Source organism: Choloepus didactylus, chromosome 7 (assembly GCF_015220235.1).
Source record: "Choloepus didactylus isolate mChoDid1 chromosome 7, mChoDid1.pri, whole genome shotgun sequence".
NCBI lineage: Eukaryota > Metazoa > Chordata > Mammalia > Pilosa > Megalonychidae > Choloepus > Choloepus didactylus.
In genome coordinates, this window is record NC_051313.1 from 89,212,734 (window position 1) to 89,240,058 (window position 27,325).

Genomic DNA, 27,325 nt, shown 5'->3' on the forward strand with positions numbered 1-27,325 from the left:
GATGAAAGGCTCAGTTTTGGCTATGTTGAATTTGAGATGTTGCTGGGACACCCAAAGTACCTTTCAATAATTGTTTAGATACATCTGTGTGAACGAGAGATTTTAAGCAAGATAATAAATGTGGGCTGAAGATATATACTTTCCATTTACTCACTTATAAATAATATCATAAACCAGTATAGTAAGAGAGATTACTCAAGAAATGTATGTAGATTGAGAACTTAAAGAGAGTCCATGACAAAAGTTGAGGCAAGGCATTATTTAAGATAGGAATAGGAAAAGAAGAGCCACATTGGGAGACATACAAAATAAAGGAGAAAAAAGTAGTGTGTATTTAAAGAAGAAGACAGAAATCTACACTAGCAAATGCCCCTTCAAGACTATGTAAGATGGGGACTCAATAATGGCAAAATAGACTTACCTTTCTTTAGATGTGGGGGCAGACATTACTTGTAGTGTGACTGAATACTGAGTAGAATTAAGGAAATGGGGGAAATTAGTATAGATAAATCTTTTAAAAAGTTTGGCAGCAAAGGGAGGGAGAGCACAAAAGCTGGAGGATAATATAAAATGGAAGTATTCTGTAGTAAAACAAATAAATTGTTTTGTTTTCCTTCAACATATAAAATACTGGAATATGTTTAAATGCTGCGAGAAAACAGCAAACAATAGGAAGTTTGAAGATTCAAGAGATAGGGAAAGAGATAATAGGGGAAGAGCCCCAAAAATGTAGGAAAGGCTAACAGCCACATTTATGGGTGTGATACCACTTCTATTAGAAAGAAAGAGAACGCCAAAAAATGCAGGTATGAATGTGGTAAATATGAAGATTAATATACCTGAGTTTGTTGGAGTTCTTCTCCTATGGTTCCATTCTGTCTGTGAGGTAAGAAGTTAGGTCATGTCTTGAAAGAGAGATATCTGATAGCAAAATTTGAGGTTAAAAGAGTGTAAAGGAATTTGAAAGTGCACTACGGTATTTTGGAAGGGTTAATTAACAGCATCAGAATTTTATAGATATTGGAGAATGTGATTTATCAACAGACCTTAGCCCAGGCACAGTAGATCATTGCATTAATTCAAAGCAGTGCTTACCAAAATCTTTTTACGTTGGAACACATACAAAAATGGTAATATTTTATGATGCCTGGGATATACACTGACAAGGATCTTTGAAACCAGAATAGCTGACCTACAAACTCTGGCTATCTCGGAAGTTGCTGTCTGGATGAGGGCTAAGAAGATCAATATCTAGGTACACCTGGGCCATATGTGGCATATTAGTGCACTGATGAGATGCTCTGACCAAGCTCAGTTTTTCTGGTGAAAACCCTCTAAAGGAAACAGAAAGGGAGTTGAAATATTTGCAAGAGAGTGGTTTCATGGAATGAAGGAAAAGGGTACAAAAGCTTGAGGGTCTAAGTAAAAGTATAGTGGGTGAAATTGAGAATGGGCAACAAGGATAGCTAAAGAAGTTCACTCATACATTAAATGAGGAACCATATGTCTTCAGAATGTCTGTATTTGTTACTTAAGAGATGGAGAAGTATGATGGTGAGAGCAGTATCCATAGGTTGGCCATGGAAGTGTATGACTGTTGTGAATTGGATGTGAAAGGTCATTGGAGATTAGAAAGCTAAAGAAATGAAAAGTGCACTGATTTTATATGTAGTGCAGTGGGTGTTAACGTTATCCAGGATGATGATATTAAGAGAGAAACAGAAGACTTCTCAAATAATAGTATTTTCATACAAGAGGAAAAGTTCCTAAGAGGTTGGGAGATAGTGTATGTGAGGGTATAGAAGGTAGTTTCACAAATTATCATTAGACTAAAAAATACAGTGATTGTTTTCAGGGGATGGATTAATGACCTGGAAGTGGTGGTGTGCTCTGAAGATGTTAAGTCTACCATTATACTCAGAGTTTCTAGCATGTAGTAGAATTAAGAAATATTTTTTTTAAAGAAGCATTTGCTTTTTGAAGCTGTAATTAAAAGATCAGTTGATGCCATGCCAACTCCAAAGTATGTAAATAACACAATACACTAGAAACAGATAGCAATGTGATTTTTTTTTAAGCAGCATAATAACTTTGGGAGGGGAGAGTCTTTTTTCTGCCTTGCTGCCCTTCTGGCATTATCCCATCCATGGGTTCACATCTGTTTCATGCCATCACGGATATTCTCTGGTGTAGGAATGCCCTAAAGTTTCTGGTTTATGGGGGTTTCTTTACTCCTCTTGGTAGTTAATCACTTTTACTAGTTAAAAATTCTTATGTTAAATTTTCTCTGTTCAGATTAATGATATGGTTTCTGTCTCCTGTCTGATACACCCAGGATGGCTGCCAGGATTTCAGGCATTCTAAAGCATGATTTTACTTGTCTTCTTCTCATTTTACCATTCTTAAAATCAGGGTGTTCCTAACAGTTGATGTTGTTTTGAACATTTTATCTTGCATTTTGCCATCTGTAAATATCTTAGATTTCATTAAATATGGTTGTTATTTTCTCTTCTTTAATCTTTTCTTAGATAACAATTGTTCAGGTACTAAAGGAGTATAATCACTTAACTTGGCCCAGTTACTCATGAAGGAATATACTGTCATTTTAAAAATGACTTGCTGGGGAATTTGTGGTTAGTCTAGAAATTGAAATTTCCAACTGAGCTCTCTACATATAATTCTTATTTCCTTGTTGTGTATATTTTTCCTCTCTCTCTCTCTCTCTCATTGATAAACTTTTCTTCCTTTACTCTAATCCACAGATTATAGAACTAGTGGTAAAGGGTGTAGATGTTTTATTGCTTGGAAAGTTTTTTACCATTTTCCTCCTAACTAGGACACCCTTTCATAAACTATTTTAAAGGAGAATTAGGAAAAGGACCATGGCCTGCCTGTACTCTTTCAAGAATAAGAACTCTACATACTTAATATGACTGATCACATTGAAATTACTGATCCCATTTGATATTCTACTGTAGTTAAACAGATATGGCATGGCCCATTTTCCAATTGTTGCATGCACAGTGTCTCATTAAATATCCCTATCTTGCAGTGTGTAACTATTTGTGAATGAATACTTTCAGCACAGTGAGATTAGTATGTGATTAGCAAATGCCTACTAAGAAAGGAACTGATCTGAAAGCAGAAAATCCAGCCAATTTAGATAGCTTCCCTGATGAATTCAAGCTTGAATCAATTTGTACTCAGCCTTTTGAATGTGTTGTAATTTTGACTAAAAACTGAAACAAGATTATTTCTGTAAATCTAATATCTCCTTTCTGAAATACTCTCTGATATAAAGCCTAGTGTACCATGAAATAGGTCTGTTGTACTTTTCCTTTCAACTCTGATGACATGCCTAATAAACTTGTGCTTCATTATACAGGAAAAGTATTCATTTTTGAGACTGAGCATTATAGGAAAATGGGTTTCCATATTGTTATTCCACTTGATAGACTATTAGGAAATCTGCAAGTGTATAATTACAAAGGGTAATCTTGTTATTACCAATTGTTCATGACCTGGAAATAGGTTCAAAATTGCTAAAGTTACAATCAGAGCTAATTTTTAACATTTATGTGGCTCACATCTTTAAGAAACTTACATAATTCCACAGACTTCATCTCATGATTTTTATAACAATATTTCTGCTTGGGAAGTGAAAAGTATTAATATTTAATTAAGAACTAAGGTTATTTCATTAACCATCCATTAGTTGTGCACATCCTCTGTGGGTTCAAGAATAAAAGTCTCCTAATACCTAAGCTGAAATTTTGTGGTTTTGAAAATGCCCTGCCACCAATGAACAATAATGCACTTAGCCTCTGTATTTTTCTGGTTACATTGAAATAATTAAACATTTTAATAAAACCTAAAAATAGTCAAATTTTTGTTTTGCATTTGCATTTGTAGAGCCATTAAATTGTGTGTATCTGAAAATAACCCAGGAAGCCAATGCAATTGATACTTACTGGATAGATTATCATAGCAATGACCATTTAAAAAGAAAGGAAGAGTGGGGATTAAAAAATAAAATATGTGACACTTTTTTTTCTATTCATTGTCAAAAAATTGAGTTCAAGGTCAAAAGACAGTTCTAAAAGTTTTCTAGAGAAGTATGGTAACACTGTATAGAACAAATCCTATATATCTGATTTTGTGTATTCTCATTTAAAAGCTTTTGCTTTCCCAGACAAATGACTCTTAAGGGAGTGGATCCTGTGATTTGATTTTCAAGGCTGAAGAAAAGTTTAATCAGCATAAACCAATTAACAGATCGCAATCTTTGAAGTAAATATTTTCAGTCAACAAAATGTATCACAGTTGTGAGCAAATTTTCAAAGTATCAAAGAGTCCATATGAGAATTTTATTTTGTCACCCAAAATGTTTCACACATGTCCATTAGGTCCCACTTGCTCCATGAATTCATGCTGTATATCACATCATTAGACACCTGCAAGATCAGTGTGCCTGAACCCTTGGTCAATGAGAACCATGCCCAGTTGCTCCTAGAGGCTTTTTCACACAGCGAATCAAGTCTCAATGTCAGCCTGATGCTACCATGCTTAGTGTCTGGGCTTTGAAATGGAGTTGGTACGTAGATATTAGGATTAAGAAACAGCCTTTCTGTATAAACTTATCCTGTAAAGTCAGCACCCTATTCAGCCCCTTTATCGAAGATCTTCAGTATCCACTTCTCAGCATTAAGCATAAGGCCTGAATACACAATTTTTCCAATTCACTTCCATAGAATCTGTAACTCCTAAACCCTACCTGCCACATTGTGGAGAGAATAAAGGGAAACTCTACTTCTGGTATTATACAAGGGATTTGTGAGTGGTTGGACCAAGAAAGAGCACTCTACTTCCTTGTCTGAGTTTGGAGCCAAGAGACAAATCATAACACATCCATCAGAAACAGAACCAAAATAACAACTCGATTAATGATAATGTCTAGGTTGAAGCTTAGTGGTAGATCCAAATTGAGTCTGCAGAGCAAAAGTACTTACTGAGGTGTTGCCTCATCCCATTAGTAATAATGGAGAAGAGAAAAGACTATGACCAACTGTTCTAGTTTGCTAATGCTGCCAGAATGCAAAATACCAGAGATGGATCGGCTTTTATAAAAGGGGGTTTATTTGGTTACACAGTTACAGTCTTAAGGCCATAAAGTGTCCAAGGTAACACATCAGCAATCGGGTACCTTCACTGGAGGATGGCCAATGGTGTCCGGAAAACCTCTGTCATCTGGGAAGGCATGTGGCTGGCGTCTGCTCCAAAGTTCTGGTTTCAAAATGGCTTTCTCCCAGGATGTTCCTCTCTAGGCTTCAGCTTCTCTCCAAAATGTCACTCTCAGTTGCTCTTGGGGCATTTGTTCTCTCTTAGCTTCTCCAGAGCAAAAGTCTGCTTTCAAAAGCCGTCTCCAAAATGTCTCTGTAAGCTGAAGCTCCTCTCTCAGTTCCAGTGCATTCTTCAAAGTGTCCCTCTTGGCCGTAGCTCCTCTTCAAAACATCACTCACAGCTGCACTGAGTTCCCTCTGCCTGTCAGTTCATTTATATAGCTCCACTGATCAAGGCCCACCCTGAATGGGTGGGGCCATGCCTCCATGGAAATATCTAATCAGAGTTATCATCTACAGTTGGGTGGGGCACATCTCCACAGAAACACTCAAAGAATTCCAATCTAATCAGCACTAAAATGTCTGCCCCAAAAGATTGCATCAAAGATAATGGCGTTTGGGGGACATAATACAGTCAAACCGGCGCACCAACTCTCCTGCCATCCGGACCTTTGAAAGATTAGCTCGAACTAAACTAAGAACTTTGAACCAATGGCCATTTCCTACCTACCAGATAATTCATTATGCATTTGTAGGTAGGACTAATGGAAAGTGTAAGAGACCAAAAGTTTTCAGGCAAAGTTTTTCTAAATGGAATCTAACAATGGAAAAGAAGGATTTTTTTTTTTTTTTTCTTAGCTGCAGGATTTTACATCATTTAAATGCATCACTACCTAGAAGTCCTGGTTTTGGGCCAGTTTCCTTGGGTCATGCTTCTTGGCCATTATCTCTGAACTTCACTGTAAATGAAAGAGAGTCCTAACTTGATTTGAAATTGTAGGATCCTGTCACCCTACTTTCCTGGTCAGACTCTACACTTGAATCTTCCCCAGAGCAGTATTCATGTCCTAATTCCCTCTTTTCTACCTAAGGAAGCTCAAGCAATATACTATAGAATGAGATCTTTGCTTTTAAGAAGTTTAAAGATTTTGATATTGATGACCACTCAAAATCCAAATACACATAAAAAGGAATTTTTATACTGGTAAGGCCAAATGCAGTAGGATAAACAGCAGTGTTAACCTCCAGATTAACAATTAATGACTGGATTAATGACCACTTAATAAGTATTGCTGAGAATTAAAAGCCATTTTTATATAATTTCAGGAAAATAAGTTTAAAATGCATGAATTAAGTTATACTTCCACATTTTTCTTGTTTTATATATTATCACATGCTCATAGTTCTTAATTAGTTATGTATTAATAAAGGACTTCCTTTATTCATGAATTCCTTCCAGGAATTCATTTAATTCACTGAAAAATATTTAGTGAGATTGAAGATTGTACCAGACATTTTGTTGCTGGAGAGACAGTTAAGGAAAGTACAAACAAAGCCCTTGCTCTCATATAACTAGCTTTCCAGTGGGAAGAAAGCAAAATAAAAATAAATAAGAAGGAGCATATCATGTAATAATAAGTTCTATAAAATAGTGAAATAAAATAGGTGAGAGAGTGATTGGATGGTCATGATAAACCTTTGAATAAGAAGGAGTTATGCAGTGGGAATGGCATTCCAGGGAAAGAGAGTGGCTAGGGCAAGACCCGCAGGTAAGAATGAGCTTGTGTGCAGGAACCAAAAGAAGGCCAGTGTGGTTGCAAACTAAACAACCAAAGGGGAGGAGTAGGATGAGTTGTGGTTAAAAGGTTGGGAGGGGCCAGGTCATATATGGCAAGGAGGTTGGATTTTATTTGAAATATTGTCAGAAGCATCATATTGGAGTTAAATACACTAATTATTTTGTCTTATATTTAAAATAATTACTCTAGATACTGTGTGGACTGTGGGCTATAGTAGAGTGAGGATAGAAGCAAGAAAACCAATTAAAATGAATACTATTCTTGTTTGGTAGGGGAATGATTGGACAGACTAGGTTGTTAGTAATGGAGATGAAGAGAAGTAGACAGATTTTGGATATTTCTAGAAGTAATGTTTTCAGGACTTGTTAATAAACTCAATGAAGGTAATGAGATTTGGGAATTGATGAGGGTTAATAAGGAAGAATGAAGACAGTTTTATTTGGCCATGCTAAATTTGAAATGCCTAATAGTTATCCACATTGTATCGACAACTGATATGCAATTAATGGCATAAACATGGAGTTCCAAGGGTAGGTCAGGACTGGAGACTTTTACTTGTGAGTGTTTGCTACGTACAGATCTTGGTACATTGATGTTTTATATAAATCAGTTGATTGTTTCAATCATGTGAAGTGGCAGCAGTAGTAGAGAGAAAAGGTAGGTTGAATGAAAGAATGAATAAACAAAAAATGAAAGCAACAACCAATGGACACGAGATAACCATAAAGAATTACTGTATATGACACCAGTAAAGAAATAAGTGGTATGGAAGCATAAATAAGTGGTTAAAAAAGCATTGAATGTTTGAGATACTGTGTATAAAACAGGGCTCTTGTTATTTGGATTGTTTTTTGAAGTGTGTGTATCATTCCAACTTTACAGTTTCTATAAGGAGAAAGCTATCATAATGTGTTTTAATCCAGATTGAGCAAGAAATTGAAGGAATTTGGCTAAAGTTAATATGAAGAAACAGATAAAAAGGTGGAATTTGGAAACAAACTCAAAAACAATAAATATATTAGTTGATTGAGTCATTCATTCATTCAGTTTTTGGTAAACTAGTACAGGTTTCACTGAAGTCAATCTTTGAATGAAATGTATTTATCACTAGTTTTTTGCTTTTCTGTGTTAAACATGGAAACCTAATTAGAGTGCATGTATTTCTAGGCAGAATTGAAAGAGAGACCTGGAAACACATTAGGAAGAAAAAGATAATTTAGAAATGTACATTTAAACTTATTTTAAAATAAGATTTAGAATATTTGATTATTTATCTACCCAGAAACTGAAAACCTAAAAGGATGCAGTAACACCATTTTCATGAATATATTCAAACTGGTTATGCCTAATAATTTATTTGTCAAACAAGTGGAGCCTTTATTACAGCTCACTGAATCAAATTAGAAATCTCATTTAAATTCCATCTACATTTTGGCAATGAAAGCTCTAATGTAGTGTACATGCACACCTCAAATGTAGCCAATTGTTATCAAATCATGTGGAACAGAACTCAGGAACTGAAGAGAGCCAATCATAAATTCTGTTTCTGACAATCTTTATGATATTATATAACTTGGAATTTTACTATTTTCTTAAAGATTTGTCCTAAACAGGATTGAAAATGGATATCTGCCTTTTAGGCATACAATACCACTGCTATCTATGAGTTTAAGCATGGTTCATTTTTCACTCATTTAAAAATTATTTTTTGAGCACCGGTATATATATATCAGTAACTATTCTAAGTGACTGGGACACTAGAGTAAGTAATCATATATTTTCTTTTCTGAAGTCCACATTCTTAAGGAAAAGACAAGTGTATTAGCAACTAACTTCAATATATTCAGAAAACTGCCTGCAGAGGAAGCCATAAATACTTTAGAAGGCTGAAGTGACTGACTGTGCCTGGAAAGGACAGGCAAAGGATACCCTGAGATGACTTTGGAGAAAGATTTTAAAAGGAGACCAGGCATTCCCAGACAAAACCAGGTAGAAGAACGTCACAGGCACATCAGTTGTTCCGTTTGCTTTGAGCAAAGAGACCATGAGAAAAGATGCAGGATAAGAGCAATAAGACAGGAGGATAGGCCAGGTCCAGACCTTGATATTGCTGTAGATCCACTGTGGCATGTAACTTTCTCCTCTAAGTCTATACTTCTACGTCTAGAGCTCTATACAGAAGAGGATTCTGTACACCTTATGAAAGTCACGAGAGTAAGTGAAGCCTCATTTTGGAATGTCAAATTTCCATGCAAACTTAAGTGTGTGTGGTGGAGGGATTTATATGTGTTGTAGTATAACATGAAAATATATATTAACAAGGATGCGGTATGGTGCAAAACTCAAGATTTCCATGTATTTTAAATTAAAATGCCGAATTTGAAAAATAAAATAAGTGCTTTACTTGCAGATTTCTCATCAAACCCTCCTGATATCTGAAACTATCAATTTCCTATCCTCACCAGTTAGGACTGTTTTAATATATGAGCTTGGGAAACATGGCTGAGGCATGATGAGCAACTGAAGGGCAATATTATGGTCTTTCATCAGATTTGTCTTTTAGAAATGTAAGCTGATGGCAGTATAGAATTCAAGTTGTTGGGGAAGTTGGGGTCAGAGAACTCAAGAGATACATTTAGGAATAGTAACCAGGGTGGAGTGGTGATCAATTTTGGAGAGCACTGTCACATGGCACACAAATCTCATACTTCTCCAGAAAGCAAGAAGAGTATCATGTTAAGATTGTAAATTAATATTTCATTATATTTTCTGCTGTCTGGGACCTTTGGCCTGTAGGGATCTTCACAAAGTGTCTTATGGGTCACAAGACTTTTGTAGGCTTCTCAGTTTCCACAAAATTACATCACTCTGTTCTGAAATCTTGTGAGATCTCAATTGTTTGCTGAGGCATAGATTTCTATTTTATAGGTAAAGCAGTTTAAGAGCTCTCAGGGTATTTATACCAGTGAAATCTGAAATTAACTTCCAGTCAATATTTATCAAAAATTAATCTGGGCAAAACAAAAACAAAGCAAAACACCATTGGGGAAGATCTAAATCTAACTATTCCTCAGATATCCTATGATCCATTTCTAAATTTAGCAAGTTAAGGAGAGAAATTTACAAAATTCCTGTAGAGTTGTTTTTACAGACTACCCCTTTGGTGTGAATGAAAGCAGAATATATTGAATGAAATTTTTAAGAAATAGCCATATGAAAATTAACCATTGTGTCATCTGCAAGGATGTCTTAGAAAAGTTGTAGATGTCCTTTGTAACAAGACTCTCTAAGGACATTTATCTCTGGTCTTAGTGTCGAGAGTAAATGTTCTTCACCTGAAAGAAATAATGCATTGTTATGTGACAAACACTGCATATGGTATAAATGGGCAGCTTTACTTACGTAGTGACTGCTAGAATATTAGGACTAACTGAGTGGCCCAAGGTAAGTGATAGGGCCTTAAGGTATGGCATTTTTAACCATTGAGATCATTTTAGAAATACACTACATTTATTTCTCTAACTTGCAGGCTTTTTAAAAAAGTAATATAATTTTTTATATCGGAGACATCATAATTTTACAGAAAATTGTGCCAAAAATTCAACTTCCAACATACTGCCCTCTATTAGTAATGCTTTGCTTTAGTGTAGTACCTTTGTTATGATTGATGAATAAATATTTTTATAACTATACTAATTACAGTCCATAGTTTACATCAGGATTCACTGTGTTGTACAACCCTGTGGTTTTTATTTTTAAAATTTTATTCCAGTAACATGTATTCAACCTAAAATTTCTCCTTTTAACAATGTTGAAATATATAATCCAGTGATGCTAATTACACCCACAATGTTGTGCTACCATTGCTACCATACATTGCCAAAACTTCCTTCAACCCTAACAGAGATTCTGTACCAAGTAAACATTAACTCCCCATTTTTTACCCATACTCCTTCCCTTGGTAACCTGTATTCTAGTTTCTGATTCTGTTAATTTGCTTACTTTAATTATTTCATATCAGTCAGATCACGTATTATTTGTCCTTTTGTGTCTAGCATCACTCAACATGATGTCTTCAAGATTCATTCATGTTGTCACATGTATTAGAACTTCATTCCTTTTTATGTCTGAATAATATTCCATTGTATGTATTTTCCATATTTTGTTTATCCATTCATCTTCTGATGGAACTTGGGTTGCTTCCACCTACTGGCAATTGTGAATAATGCTGTGATAAACATCATGTGCAAATATTTGTTCTATTCCCTGCTTTCAAACTTTTGAGGGTGGATACCTAAGAGTGGGAGACTGAGTCATGTGGTATTTCTATACTTAACTTTCTGAGGAATTCCCAAACTGTCCTCCATAGTAGATACACAATTTTGCATTCCCACCAACAATGAATGAGTGTTCTTATTTCTCCACCTCCTCTCCAACACTTGTAATTTTACCTTTTTCTTAGAAGTAGGCATTCTACTAGTTGTAAAATGGTATATCTCTAGTTTAGACTGGTATTTCCATGATGGCTAATGATGTTGAACACCTTTTCACATGCTTTTGGCCATTTGTAGATCTTCTTTAGAGAAATGTCTATTTAAGTCTGCCTGGTTTTTAATTTGGCATTTATTTGTTGTTATATAGTAAGATTTCTTTATACATTTTGGATATTAAACCCTTAACAGATATGTAGTTTCCAAACATTTTATCCCATTGTGATGATTTACTTTCATGATGAAATACATTGATGCAAAAAGTTTTTACTTTTGATGAAGTACCATTTACCTAATTTTTTCTTTTGTTGCTTATGCTTTTGGTTTAAAGTATAAGAGGTCCAGAGCATGCTTCCCTATATTTTCCTCTAGGAGTTTTATAATTTGTTTCTTATGTTTAGGCCTTTGATCCATTTTAGTTAATTTTTGTGTTTGATATGATGTAAGGTCTACCTTCATCCTTTTCACATGGATGTTCAATTTTCCCAGCATCATTTGTTGAAGAGACTATCCTTTTTTCATTGAGTAGACTTAGCACCCTTGTCAAAAATCATTTGGCCAAGGGCACAAATGAACATTTGCACACCAATGTTTACAGTGGCATTATTGATGATTGCCAAGAGATGGAAACAGCCCAAATGTTCATCAATGGATGAGTGGATAAACAAAATGTGGTATATACATATGATGGAATATTATACAGCTGTAAGACAGAAAAAAGTCACATAGCATTATAACAATGTGGATGAACTTTGAGGACGTTACATTGAGCAAAATTAGCCAGAAATAAAAGGACAAATACTGTATGGTCTCACTAATATGAACTAACATTAACAAGCAAACTTTGAGAGTTAAAGTTGAGAACACAGGTTACAGGAGGTAGAAAGAGGGTAGACATTGAGCATTTGATGCTTAAGGAGTAGAGAATGTTCAACAGCATAGATTGTATACATCTAGAAATGGATTGCATATTACTGTGTGATGGTAGCACAATATTATAAGTACACTGAGCAAGATGATTGTGAGTATGACTGAAAGAGGAAGGCTAGGGGATGTAGGCTACCATAAGGACAGATAGAAGATAAAGAGTGGGACTGTAAAACTTAGTGAAACCTAGATTGGTCAATGATGGTGATTAAATGTGCAAATATAAGAATGAATAAAGGAGAACAAATGAATGTCAATGTTGCAAGGTTTTTAGAATGGGATGGTATTGGGGGGAAAATACAGTCATACAAACTAGAGTCTATAGTTAACAGTAACATTGTAATATGCCTTCACTAATTGTCACAAAGACAGTATACCAAAGCTAAATGTTTATAAGAAGGGGATATAAGGGAAGGGTGTGGGTTTCTTGGTGGTGGTGATATTGTCTGAACTTTTTAATGTATTTTATTTTTCTTTTTTCTTTTTTTGTTTGTCATTTTTTTCTTTTAGTTTTTTTCTTTTGTCTTTTTTCTTTTCCTCTTTTTTTTGCTGAAGAAATGTAAATGTCCACATACAGATTGTGGTTGTGAATGCCTAAATATGTAATTATAGAGGGAACCACCGTTTGTTTACTTAGGATTGAATGTTTAAAAAATAAACAGTGGGGTACAAGAGCCATAGAAAATGTGGAGAGAAGGATATACCTTATCAGTGTCAATGTCACCAGGAAGTCCTGTCCTGGGCAGGGGAGAACCATGATTCAGAGCCAGGACCCAGCATTCCAAACTCATTGATCAGAAGCAACACCACTTGGCACTGAGTCTTGCCCTCCCATGTTCCTGGGGAGGAAGGCCTCCACATCCCTCTCTGTTCCCCGTAGCCAGCCACAGACTATGCTGAAATCGCTTGCCTCAGGTTTGGAGAATGGGCATCAGTAACCGCTGTGGCACAATTCACCCCCAGCTTCTTTGCTACAGCTTCTTAGTGTACACATCATTCTCTTTCCTGGATGCTGTACAATGCACCCCTGACTGCCAGAGCCCCAGAACCACTGTTTCAGACAGTTTCTATACATCCACTAGCTGCTTTTGTAGGAGGAGTGTGTCCTGCAGCTCCCTACTCTGCATCTTCCTTCTCCCTTCTCCACCTGTAATGCTGTTTTGATGACTGTGGCTTTGCAATAACTTTTAAAATTGGAAGGTGAGATTCTTACCAATTTCTTCTTCTTTATACGATGATTTTGGCTATTTGGGACCCCTTGCCCTTCCATGTAACTGTGATAATTGGCTTTTCATTTCTGCAAAGAAGACTGTTCAAATTTTGATTGGGATTGCATTCAATCTGTAAATTGTTCTGAGTAGAATTAATGCCTTAACAATATTTCGTCTTCCCACTCAAATCTTGTACTTGAAGTCTGTATTTTTGTGGTCTCTTTCACCTGTTTTCAAATTCTTTCTAGGACAAGATCTGGCTGGCATACATAGATGTATGTGTGGATAGCTAAGAGGATAGACCATTAGTTTGGTGTGACTGTAGGAAGTTTCCCGGGCTGTTTTGCTTTACGACTCCTGCCTTGGGTTTTGGAGTGAGCCTAGATAAGGCTCATTCACTGAGATTTTAATGGTTTAATATCCTTGATAAGAGCCATCACAGCAGGCAACAGGCAACATTTCAACAGGGAGTTGAAGCCAGGATAGAAGATAAGGGGAAAGACCCATGCTATTTGGCAAGCCAAATAATTATTCTTATGGAAACAATAACCAGAATATATGGGATGATTCTATGAATGATGTCCCATTAAAATGAATGAAGTATAAAGATAAATAATAATTCTAAGAACAGATCTCCTGGGTTTTGAATTACAGTTCTGTTACGTATCACCTGAGAAACATAAGCAAATTTATTCATCTTAAATTTTTGTACCTTTAAAATGGAAGTAAGAATGGTATTTACCCCACAAAGTTGTTTTGGGGCTTAATGGCATGAATAGATGTTAAGATCTTAAATAATGCCTGGCACATAGTAAAGCCTATGTAATTGTGTCTAGTATGATTTGATCTGGAGATAGAAAAACCAGACATGAAAATATAAACAATTTGGGAGAAGCTCACTTCACACTTTTTTCCTGAAAAAATCCTTGTATTTAAAATAAGAGGGAGACGCACTGAAACTCAAAAATACTAACTTTCTACAGTAAAAGGAAGCAATCTTTTTTTTTTTTTTTTTTTTCATAAAATGAAAGGCATGCCCTGACTGTTTAGGCATACAAGCTACCACATTCATAACTGAGTTGAACAGAAATGCCACTTTTAGGCTGTCAAACATGAGTTTATTTAATTTCTTAAATGTTTTAAGATACTGGTAAGAGTATTCCATATGCATCAGCTTTTAACTTTTACCTAAAGGAGTCCATTTTTTCTTACATTTATTTGTCTCTAGCTAAATCTATATGATTTATTGTTTCTGTAGAAAGCTATTTTATCCAAATACTTTATTTAAGTATAAGTACTGAATACAAATTAACCTGAAAATATAATGAAATGAGTTTATTAGAATTAACTATTCAATCTGTTTTGTGTAATCGAATAATATCATGGATGCCATAAGAACTGAATAAGCATGAATATATGATGACAGCTTTACATGTAGCATGATAAAAAATTGAGGTTTAAAGAAACCTCTAATTTTGTGTTTTTATTACTTACAAATTGAAATCATAGTCCTAGTTTGCTTAACAATAGTCAAACAGTCATTTTTATGAGTTTTAACCTAATGTATATAACAATCCCAAATTCAAGTATTTCATGACACATGAAGCTTTTTCACAAAATGTTATTTAAACTTTTACAGTAATAAAAAACTAAATGTTAGTATTTAACAAGGTTAATAAAATTCAAAGGAACTTCCAATCACATGCAATAGATTCTCAGACCTGTTCTTACCTCCAAGTTGCTAAATAGATATAAATATTTTAAAACAGTTCCTTATTTTATTTATTCTGTTACTGCTTCAATTTACTCATACATCTACTCTTGGGTTTTGAACTATATGAGATGTTGTCTATTGGTTCTCCCTTGCGGATCTTTAGATCATCTAATATCCCATTCTACTTCTCCTCCCTAATTTCCTTTCAATGGCTACTATTATTTTTCACTCTTCTGTTGACTGTATTAACTTAATTAATGCACATAACCTTCTATTTCTTACTCAGTCCAACTCAGACAATCTATTTTGATTCATTTTCAAAATAAGGATATTGGCATCCTTACTTTTCTATCTACTTCCCTCCCTATTAACACCGTCAGCCTACCAAATTCTGTCACCTATACTTTGTGTTTACATTGTCAAAGTTGATAACATTTAGAAACATTAGCATAAATATAATTAAGTCTTCTGTGCTTTGCTTAAGAGTTAAATTTAAAAGCTGAAAATCAGTCATTGACATTCAGATAACAATATGACTAGGACACAGACACTGGGATTTATGTTGAAAGTCAGAACCAGAGATATAGATGCAGGATTATGTGTGTATAGGTATAACTAAATTCCTGAATATACTGGTCATAGGGATGAGAAATATGATAAATAGTTAAAACTTAACTTAAAGTCAAACTTCATGTTATGCATCAAAGGTCAATGATTTGACAATAAAGTGAACTTTTATAGGAGTATTTAGTGTGCCAGTGGGTTCTTGCTATAATATGCAGTTTCCATTGATCCATCTCCAAATTCACTATTCTTTTTTCTGCAATCTCATATTTGCTCAGCTATCAAATTTATCCTTTCAGCCACTAGAATTTTGAAGTCTAGAAGTTCTGTTTAGCTCTTTTATATACTTTTATTTCTCTATTGGCTTTTCTTATTTGTTTTGAGCTTTTAATCATTTTTATTAAATCCTTTAAATATAATTTTCTTGAATCTATTAACTTTTCAATAATAGCTACTTTGAATGTTCTGTCTGCCCAAACTAGTTTCAGGTCATATTCCAATCTCCAGGCAGAGATTATGACACTGTGTAAAAAATGCGAGATCTAGCTGTTTTCTTTGACTCAAAGAAATAGGTTAAAAGTAAAATAATGGAATGATATATACCATTTAAGCAGCAACCAGAAGAAATATGAAGTTTTATTAATATTAGGAAAAAAAAAGATTTTAAGACAACAAATATTATTAGAGACAAAGAGAAAATGTAATGATGATAAAGAGTCAAGATATCAAGCAGATTTGGCAATTAAAAATGTATACACATTTAGCATCAGAGCTCCAAATTACTAGAAACAAAAATTCAAAGGAGAAATACATAATTTAACAATAATTGATAGAACAACTAAATAAAAATTCAGTTTATAAATAGAAGAATTGAGCATTTAACAAATTCTCCAGCTGGCATTCATAGAAAATGCCAATAATAGCAGAATATGTATTCTTTTTAAGCACACATGGAACATTCCCCATGTGGGCAGTATATGTTAGGCTGTAAGCCAACATCACAATGGAATGAATTAGAAATCAACAACAGAAAGGCTTTTGGAAAACCTCCAATATTTAGAAATTTAGCAATAGACATCTAAACAAACAAAGTTGACCAAACTACAAGGAAAAAATCACAGGTGTTACTAGAAAATTTATTGATTGGAATTAAAATAACAACATCATTTCCAAAGTTTTAAGGTATAGCTAACAAGTGCTTAGATGGAATTGTAGAGCTCACAATGCCCATAATAGAAAGGAAGAAAGACCTAAAGTCAATGTACCAAGAGAGGTTTGGAAAGTAAAGCAATTCAAATCCAAAGTAAATGAGAAGAGGGAAACAACATAAGATCAGATCAGAAATCAATAAAATAGAAAACACAAATCAATATGGGGGAATCAGCAAAACCAAACTGGGTTTTTTTTTAAAAAAAACAGATTGACTAAATTTATAAAACTTTAGTTAAATTGACTAAGAAAAAGAGAGAGAAGGGAGTGATTGTGGGAAGATGGTGGAGTAGGGAACTCAAGGACTCAGTTTTTCCACCAAAGCAACTATTAACAGTCAGGAACTGTCTGAAACAACTCTTTTGAAACTCCAGAGGCCAGAGGAACACTGTACAGCATGCAGGGAAGAGCAGAAGGAAGAAGTCGAAACACTACGAAAGAGCAGTAAATTGTTCTCTCCACAGGTGGCTACTGGCACCCATCCCCCATTCTTGCAGCAGGCCATCATGAGGTCCAGTCTCTGGCTAGCTCACTGGTGACAGAAAGGGATGTTTAAAAATCCTCTTCTCCAAGAGTGGGGTGGGCACTGATGATCAATGTTCATGGTTTTTGATTAGTGACTTTGGATAACTGGGGGCCAGGGTAGAAGGATAGTCATTGTTTCAGTCTGCCATGGACAAAGGCAGCAGCAGCTATTGTTTCAAACCACCCCAAGCAAAAGCCATGGAAAGTTAGTTGAAGGACTGCATTGACTAGGCAGGCCAAGAAAGCTCATCTTTGGGAGCTGTTGAAGAGACTCCTGGTCCCCTTCCTGATTCCCTCCCTAGGGAATTTTTGAGCTGGTCTGTTCCCCCTTCACATATCCCTGCACCTGTTTCACAGAGTGGGGAAGACTGACCTGGGCAAGTCCTCTCCAGTGTGCCCCTCCTCCAAGAGTATGCCCTCCAGGCAAAAGCAGCTTGAGCCAAAAAAAAGGAGTATAAGGAACTATAGAGGCAGACACTTCAAGGCTTGTGGGCTTTAAACACCTGGGAGAGGGAGGTCAGTTTCCTGGGAACCAGAGGGGCAAGCAAACTCCTGTAAACAGGGGAACTCCAAAACAGCTCACAAGTAGAAGCCCAAGGCAAGACACAGTCCCAGACAGATAGGGAATAGCTTACACACTGTATTTGCCTTGGGAAGATCTTCCTGACAGGAGGGCTGAAGCTCAAGAATATCTCTGTCTTATCAACAGCTGGTTTCAAAATCAAGAAACAGATATCCCAGTGAATAAATCCCAAAGTTAACATTTTAAAATAGTAAAATGTACAGTGTGCAACAAAACAGTACAAGACAAAGAAAGAGGAAATGATGGCACATCCAAAGAAAGAAGACAAAAATGCAAAAAATGCTAATGAAGAAGACAAGAATTTGGACTAAAGCCATCATGAAAAAGAAGAAAAAAGTTGGAGGACTCCCTTCTCAAAAGGCTTTAAAAAAATAATCTTAAAAATGCTCAAGGAGATGGAGGAAAATGCAGAGAAAGAACTAAAGGATATCAAAAAAAACAATCAATGAGCAATATGAGAATCTTAGTAAAGATATAGAAATTTTTAAAATGAACCAAACACAACTACTGGAGTTGAAGACAATAATACCTGAAAAGAAAAAATTCCTTGAGGGTTGCAAGAGCACATTGGAGCTGGCAGAAGAAAGAACCAGTGAACTCAAAGAGAAGATACTTGAAGTAAGTCAGGATGAGGAGCAGAAAGAAAAAAGAATTTAAAAAAAGTGAAAATAGCTTAAGAAACCTCTGGGATAACATTGAGCATACCAATATATGCACTGTGAAAGTCCCAAAAGGAGAAGAGAGAGAGAAAGGGGCAGAAAGAATATTCAATAAATGTAAGACTATTGAAATCATATAATGTATCTCCTCCAACAGCAGCACAGTGAAGCTAGAATTCAATAACAGAGGGAGAAATAGAAGTTTCACAAATATTGTGAAATTTGACAGCATACTCATATAACCAATAGGTTAAAGAGGAAATCACAATTGAAATTAGGAAATATCTTGATGCTTATACAAATGAAAATACCACATACCCAAAGTTATGGATTGCAGTGAAGGCAGTGCTGAGAGGGAAATTTATGACTCTAAATGCTTACATTAAAAAAGAAGACTTCTATTCAGAAACCTTTACTCAAAACCAGAAGAATTAGAAAAAGTTGAGCATGCTAGACCCAAAGTGAGAAGAAGGAAAGAAATAACAAAGATTAGAGTGGAGATAAATGAAATAGAAAACATAAAAACAATAGAGAATTAACAACATGAAAACTGGCTCTTTAGAAAGATCAGTAAAATTGAAAAACTTTTAGCTAGATTGACAAAGAAAAAGAGAATACAAATAAAAATCAGAAATGAAAAGGAGGATATCACTACCGACCCTACTGAAATAAAAAAGACTATAAAAGGATACTGTGGACAACTGTATACCAATACATTAGATAAAACTGCAGACCAATTTCTCTTATGAATATAGATAAAAATTCTCAACAAAATGCTAGCAAATCAAATCCAACGGCATATTGAAATAAATATATGCTATTAACAAGTTGGATTTATCCCTGGTATGCAAGGTTAGTTCAACATAAGAAAATCAATTAATGTAATACACCATATTAACACAATGAAGGGAAAAAAATACACGATCATTTCCATTGATGCAGAAAAGGCATCTGATAAAATCCAGTACCCTTTCTTTATTAAATCACTTAAAACATGAGGAATATAAGGAAATTTCACCAACATGATGACAGACATATATGAAAAGCCCACAACTAACATTCCACTTAATGGTGAATGACTGAAAGCTTTACCTCTAAGATCAGGAACAAGACAAGGATGTCCACTGTAACCGCTGTTATTCAACATTGTACTGGAAATTCTCATAAGAGCAATTAGGCAAGGAGAAGAAAAAAAAGGCATCTGAGCTGGAGAGGAAGAATAAAGTTTTCCCTATTTGCAGATGATGTAATCCTATATACAGATAATCCTGAAAAAATGCACAACAAAGCTCCTAGAGCTAATAACAGATTCAACAAAGTAGCAGGGTACAAAAGCAATACTCAAGTAAGTGGTATATCTATACTGAAGCACTGAACAATCAGAAGAAATCAAGAAAAAATTCCATTCACAATAGCAACTAAAATAATAAAATATCTAGGAATAAATCTAACCAAGGATTTAAAGGACTTGTACATAGACATGTACAAAATATTGGTAAAGAAAAATAAGACAATCTAAATAAATAGAAAGACATTTGGTATTCATGGATTCGAAGACTAAATATCATTACGGTGTCAATCCTACCCAAAGCAATTTATAGTTCAATGCTTTCCCAATTAAAATTCCAACAACCTTCTTTGTAAAAATGGAAAAGCCAATCATCAGGTTTATAAGGAAGGTTAACAGGTCCTGAATAACTAAAGCCATTATGAAAAGCAAGAATAAAGTTGGAGGACTCCCTTCTCAATCTTAAAACATATTAGAAACCAATGGTAATCAAAACAGCTTGGTCATAGCACAAGGACAGACATATAGACCAATAAAAGTGACTTGATTGCTCAGAAATCAACCCTCATGTTTATAACCAACTGATTTTGACAAAGGGTCGAAGACCATTCAATTGGAAAATAATAATCTCTTCAATAAATGGTGGTGGGATAACTGGCACTCCATTTAAAAAAAAAAGAAAGAAAGAAAAGAAAAGGAGGAAGACCATTACCTTATACCTTATACACAAGTGACCTCAAAATGTATTAAACACCTAAATATGAGAGCCAGAACTATCAGACTCCTAAAGAATATGTAGGGAAGCATCTTCAGGTTCTTGTGTCAGGGAATGGTTTCTTAAAGTTTTACACTCAAAACACAAAGAACAAAAGAAAAAAATTGATAAAGGGAACCTCATCAAAATTAAAAACTTTGTCTCTCAAAGGACTTTATAATTTTCATAATTAAAGTAAAATGACAGCCTACACAATGGGAGAAAATATCTGAGATCCACGTATCTGATAACGTTTTAATATCCAGAATATATAAAGAAATCGAACTCAACAAAAAGACAAACCCAATTAAAAAATGGTAAAAAAAGACTTGATGAGACATTTCTTCAAAGAAGACAGACAAATGGCCAGAAAGCACATGAAAAGATGCTTAGCCATCAGGGAAATGCAAATTAAAGCAATTTCCTCAACTTTCAGAGACAGAGAAGGTTATATTCCCTACCCTTTAAAGTTAGAGATATTGACCTATAATTTTAAGCTGATGTCTTTGCCTGAATTTTCTTTCTGGGTAAAACTGGCCTTATAGAATTAGTTAGAAAGTGTTTGATCTTCCTCTGCGTTCTGAAATTAGCCATCAGGGAAATGCATATCAAAACCACAATGGGAAACCAATTCAAACCCATTATAATGGCTACTATTAAAAAACCGGAAAATAACAAGTGTTCAAGAGGTTGTGGAGACATAGGAACACTTGATCATTGCTGGTGGCAATGTAAAATGGTGCAGTTGTGGAAGACAGTTTGGCAGTTCCTCAGAAAGTAAGTATAGAATCACCATAAGACCTGGCAATCCTGTTCCTAGGTATATACCCTAAGGAATTGAAAGCAGATATTTGCACAAGCATGTTCATAGTGGCATTATTCACAATATGAAGCAATCCAAGTGTCCATCAACTGAAGAATGGATAAATAAAATGTTTTTATACATACAATGGAATATTAGTTGGTGTAAAAAGGAATGAAGTCCTGACACATGCAACAACACGAATGAACCCTGAAGACATCATATTGAGTGAAGTAAGCCAGACATAAAAGGGTAAGTATGAGTTCACTCATTTGAAACAATTTGAATAAGCAAACTCATACAATCAGAATCTCAAGTATAGATAATCAGAGACAGGGTGGGGATAGGGAATTGAAAGTTAAGGCTTAAAATGTACAGGGTTCCTACTTTGAATGATGGAAATGTTTTGGTAATGTATGGTGGTGATGTTAAAACAACACTGTGAATGTAATTACCAGCACTTAAATGTATATCCGAATGTGACTTCAAGGAGAAATGGTAGGTTGTGTACATGGTAACAGAAAAAAAATTAAAAAGAAACTTCTTGGAACTCCACTATTCAGAAAGTGAGGGCTAAATTAAACCATGGATCATAGTTAATATTACAATTACAAAAATGTGCTATCATTAATTATTACAATTGTTCCATAGTAATGTAAGTTTATGGTCACAGGGTGGTATTTGGGAATCTGGTATTTTGTGCATGATGGTTCTATAAACCCACAACTTAAACCAATTTAAAACAAATTTTAAAAAACGAGGGAAAAGACACATTATCAAAAACAGGAATGATAGAATTGACATAACTACAACACGACAGAAATTTAAAATGATTATAAGGTAATATTATAACCAACTTTATGTGAACAAATTAGACAACATAACGGGAATGTAAAAATTCTTAGAAACACACAAATTATCAAAATTTAAGAAGAAATAGGAAAAAAAGTAGCCACAACAATTTAATAAATTGAATTCTAATTCAATATCTACTCACAAGGGAAAGCATGAGCTCATAAGGCTACACTGGTGAATTCTATCAAATATTTAAGAAGGAAATATACCCTAACTCTTTCAGAACATAGAGGAAGATCAAATACTTTCTAACTAATTCTACAAAGCCAGTTTTACCCAAAAAGAAAATCCAGGCAAAGACATCAGCTTAAAATTATAGATCAATATCTCTAACTTTAAAGGGTAGGGAATATAACCTTCTCTGTCTCTGAAAGTTGAAACTGGAATATAGGTTAACATTAATGATTTATTAACATTAATGATATTTTCCACCAATGTGTGAAAGTTCTTTTAGTTTTGCTGTTTTTTCTTTTTCCTGATGGCCTCATCTGTAAAACTGAAATACAAATGCTTAATAGTAATGAAAAAACAAATTATAATACTTACCAGTAATATAATTATTCACCATTTCACCATGGGCGCTAGAAAAGTACTCAGGCTGATTTAATCAGAAAATGATTCAATTTTGATATTATTGAAAGGATGTTATCAGTAGGAGTTGTAGAAACCTCTAGAATCAGATTTGGAAACTTGGCATAAACGAGGGAGGCTAGGCAACAGACTGAGCCACACCAGATATTAAACCACCTTGTCAGTGAAGGAAAGACGCCATGAGCACAAGATGACAGTGGCAGTGCCGCCAGCGAAGCTCCTTGAAAATTTGTGTGACTGCCCTGATACTGCCACCTACAGGGAAACAAAACAAAACAAAATAAAACAGTTCCTCCTTGCTCCTTTGTTTCACCAGCTTCCCTTCAAATTCCATGATGGATCCATCAGATTCATCACCCTTAGGCTGCATGTCCACATTTAGGGATGCCTGATACTGGAAAGGAAAATAATTAAAATTTTCAGCTTCTATACTGAGACATTGTGGTCTGTAACTTCCTTCAAAGAGCCAATTATCTCCATTATAATTTTATCTCCAGATATAAAAGAGAGGTCAGATGATGAATAGCCCCAGTACAAAAGACAAATTCTACTACATGTTCTTTACTTAAGTAATTTTCCTAAAAATATCCCCTCTTAAGAAATGTCTAAAGTAACTTATGAATACAAAAATTAATTTAGTTCACAGTACTTAAATAAAGCAGGTTGCTGATATTTTTTAGGTATATTGTAGACAGCATCCAAGTATGTATAATGCAGCTTTTGAAGAGAAACCATCAAAGAAAGTCAAGTTGCTTAAAGCTGTACAGTCATCAATATTGCCTTTTTCCATCATATGGCATGTGTTTTATTTCAAAGAAGTAATGGAAATTTTGAATTCTCCTAGGTTTTCTGAGTTAAGAATAAAGCCACATTTGTCTCTTATCAAAACAAAATAAAAAACAGTGTTCATACCGTTAATTATTGTGTGGATTATGTACAGACAAATTGAAAATATATATTCTGAACATAGTCTCAACTTAGTTGAAAGTTGTGCTGGTGACACATTTATAATGAAGTGAATCCTTTCTTGTTTCTAAGTAATAACTGTGAGATTGAAGTAGATGAATGCCTAAGTGATCCCTGTCTAAATAGTAGCACTTGTGTTGATCTCCACAGCACCTTTAGCTGCCTGTGTCAGAATGGATTTCAAGGTAGGCACACACGCTAACAAAAATTATGATCCCTGAAGATTAATTTGAGGTGGAAGCAATTCATTTTTAGATGATACAACTGTCTCAGAGACATGCATATTAATTTTCTTCCAGGAGAATTGTTGAATATGTAATTTCTGCTTGGATTATTTTACTACTTTATCACATCATCACAGAAATAGACATATTTAGGCTCAAATGAATATTTTACTTTTATAAATGAAATAAAGTTTATAATTGTGCCATTTTTTTCCTCACAAATTTGAGGTATAAGACAAATTACCAAATATAATTTTTAAGGTTGAAAATCTATTTCTTCACTAACATTATAATTTTTAATTTTTACTTTATTCCTCAGCTTAACTTGATGTTCTGATGTCATACTTCTCTTAATATTTTGTTTTGTTATTATAGTATTAAAAATGAAATTTCTCTTTAGTTAAGTATGCCCTTTCTTATTTAGATGAAAATTAAACTTTTTTTCATCCAGCCCTGAGTCATTTTTCTTCTTAAGAATAAAAGGAATGTTTGCCTTCATGTCATTTGTGAATACAGTGTGCTATGTGTCAATGTCATTTTTCTGTTCTTGTAAATTGATAAGAAAATTAGCTGTCATAATTCGTAAGTGTCAATTAAAACTATGTTGTTCAACTCTTGGAAAATTAACCAACAATCCTTGTTAAATAATATGAAAGGTCAGCTTTGGCAACACAAATTCTAGATGCAGTATTAATAGACAATCTGAACTGGAGAACTAGTTTTAAATTTGATATTATGTAGTTAATGAACATTTCTATTTTCCTTTATTTCTGTATAGGCCTACATAGTGAAATTTATAGAAATAAATATGATTCATCACCTTGTATACATAACATCACATCTACAGAACTCATGGATAGATTCAAATGCATCTTTACCTCTGGCTTTATGGGTAAGTAGCATTTGACAACCGTGTTTTATAAACTACATTTAATCCTTAGGGACATACATTAAGATGCCATTCATGTGCCAGAATTTCCTTTTCTGTTTCTTTGTATTTCTCTTAAGCCTAACATTGTATTTGCATCCCTACAACCTGAAACATCTACTCCAACTCTAGACTCCAAAGAAAAAGATAAATTAGTTCATATCTAAGAAGATTTTAGATACTTACAAACTCAGAGGATATTAGCCTGCATTTAGTAATTCCAAGAGAAATTGTTGCAGTTTGTAGTAGGTGAAATAAATGGGTATGAATATATATGACATTCTTAGCTGATGAATTTTCTCTCAGAGCTTATGAAAAATGAATTAGAAGACTGGCTAATTTAAGAATTACAATGTGGCACCTGCTTGCCTTATTAAAATTTAAAATATTTTTATTATTTTTTAAAAGTGTGAGATGTGAAATAGCTATAGAAGTGTGCCTCACTTCTCTGTAAGAAGGGAGCCACCTGTATTGACCAACCTGGTAATTGTTTTTGCCAATGTATGGCTCCATTTAAAGGTAATGAATACCAAGAAAGAAAGAAAAGCCAGAATTAAGACTGACCCTGGCATTGAGGGGTTGAGAATACCTTTTTGACCAAAAGGGGGTAAAAAAGGTAACAAAATGAGGTTTCAGTGGCTTAGGGAATTCAAATACAGTGAGAGGCTGTCCTGGAGGTTGCTCCTATGCAAGCTTCAGCTAGATATCCGAATGGCCACAGTTTAAGCCTAAGTCAAACCCCTAAAGCATACCTGGGTCCCTGTCTGAGACTCTATAAAAGCTTCACTCACTAAGTTTATTTTTCAGAAACTTAAATCCTCCAGAGAGCTCCTATGCCAGCAAAGTCCCAAAACCCAGAGGCAACAGCCTCTTCTAGAACATCAACCTTTTCCCATAATGTTGACACCCCTTTTCAACATAAGCAATTAGGGTGGTCACTGCCTAGACTTCCCTGAAGATCCGGAAAATGATTAAATTAGAGGAAAGGGTAGCAACAGACAAGATAGAATTTAACAAAGGATTAGGATTACTGAATCTATATATAATTTTCTTTTTCTTATTTGCCAGGGTATTAGAGTAGCTAGAAGGAAATAACTGAAATGGTGGAACTGTAACCCATAACATTCTTTGAAATTTGCTATATAGCTACTTGTTAAGTTGAAAGTTATCACCTTTTTCTATATATGTTATATTTTACAATAAGAAAATAACTGAAACTGTGGAACTGAAGTCCATAATATTCTTTGAAATTTGCTCTCTAATTACTTGTTAAATTGCAGTTGGAAAGTTATTACTTCTATGTGAATATGTCATATTCCACAATAAAAAAAAAGATATACAGAGACTGATCTAAGTAAACCCATTAAAGCAAAAATTAGACTTCATTTTAAAAATAACAGTTTGCATCCTTGATTTTGGTTTCTGCCATTCTCTAATAAAAGAAACACAGCCTTCTTGGAGATATAGTTGATAATGGGACTAATAAGGCAGGGAAGGTTCAAGATGAGTGTAGAGAACATTTTACCAGAAAGTAAGGAAATCCTCAGAAAACAAAGCCATAAGTGCATGCCAAAGGGACACAGAAGTCAACTGAAAGTGCTCCCAATAGCCAAAGCTAGAAAAATTTGTGCAACAGAATAAAGTAGCACTGAATTATTAACCTTTAAAATAAATACCCCTGAATCCACCCTTAAGTTTGGGCTGCACAATAGTGACTTCCTGGAAAAAAGTACAATATGGAAAAGGGGAGGAGAGTAACATTACAATAGAGAAACCTGACAAACAGTACCTCAGCCAGGTAATCAAGGTTATCATCAATAGTGATGAATAATCTTAACAGCATGTGCCTTTGACATGAGGTGATGAGAATGACACTTTACCCTTGTGGTCTTCTCCCCCAACACACATTATCCTGGTCTAATTAGAAACTCAGGGAACAAATCCCCATTGAGGGATGTTCTGCACATTAACTGACCAGAATGCCTCAAAACTGTCAAGGTCTTCAAAAACAAGGAAAATCTGGAAAACTGTCAAACACAGAGTAGCCTAAGGATACATGACTACTAAAAGTCATATGGTATCCTGTATGAGAGCCTTGAACAGAAAAAGGCATTGA

General features: G+C 34.6%; 1 protein-coding gene across 1 annotated transcript in view; it reads left to right on the top strand.

Annotated features, from left to right (window-relative positions):
• Positions 1-27,325, top strand: part of EYS (eyes shut homolog) — a 1,792,869-nt gene that overhangs the window by 455,705 nt on the left and 1,309,839 nt on the right. Inside the window, 2 exon segments of the mRNA XM_037844664.1 lie at positions 5,916-5,920; positions 25,665-25,728. Coding sequence (XP_037700592.1) covers positions 5,916-5,920; positions 25,665-25,728 — 69 coding nt within the window.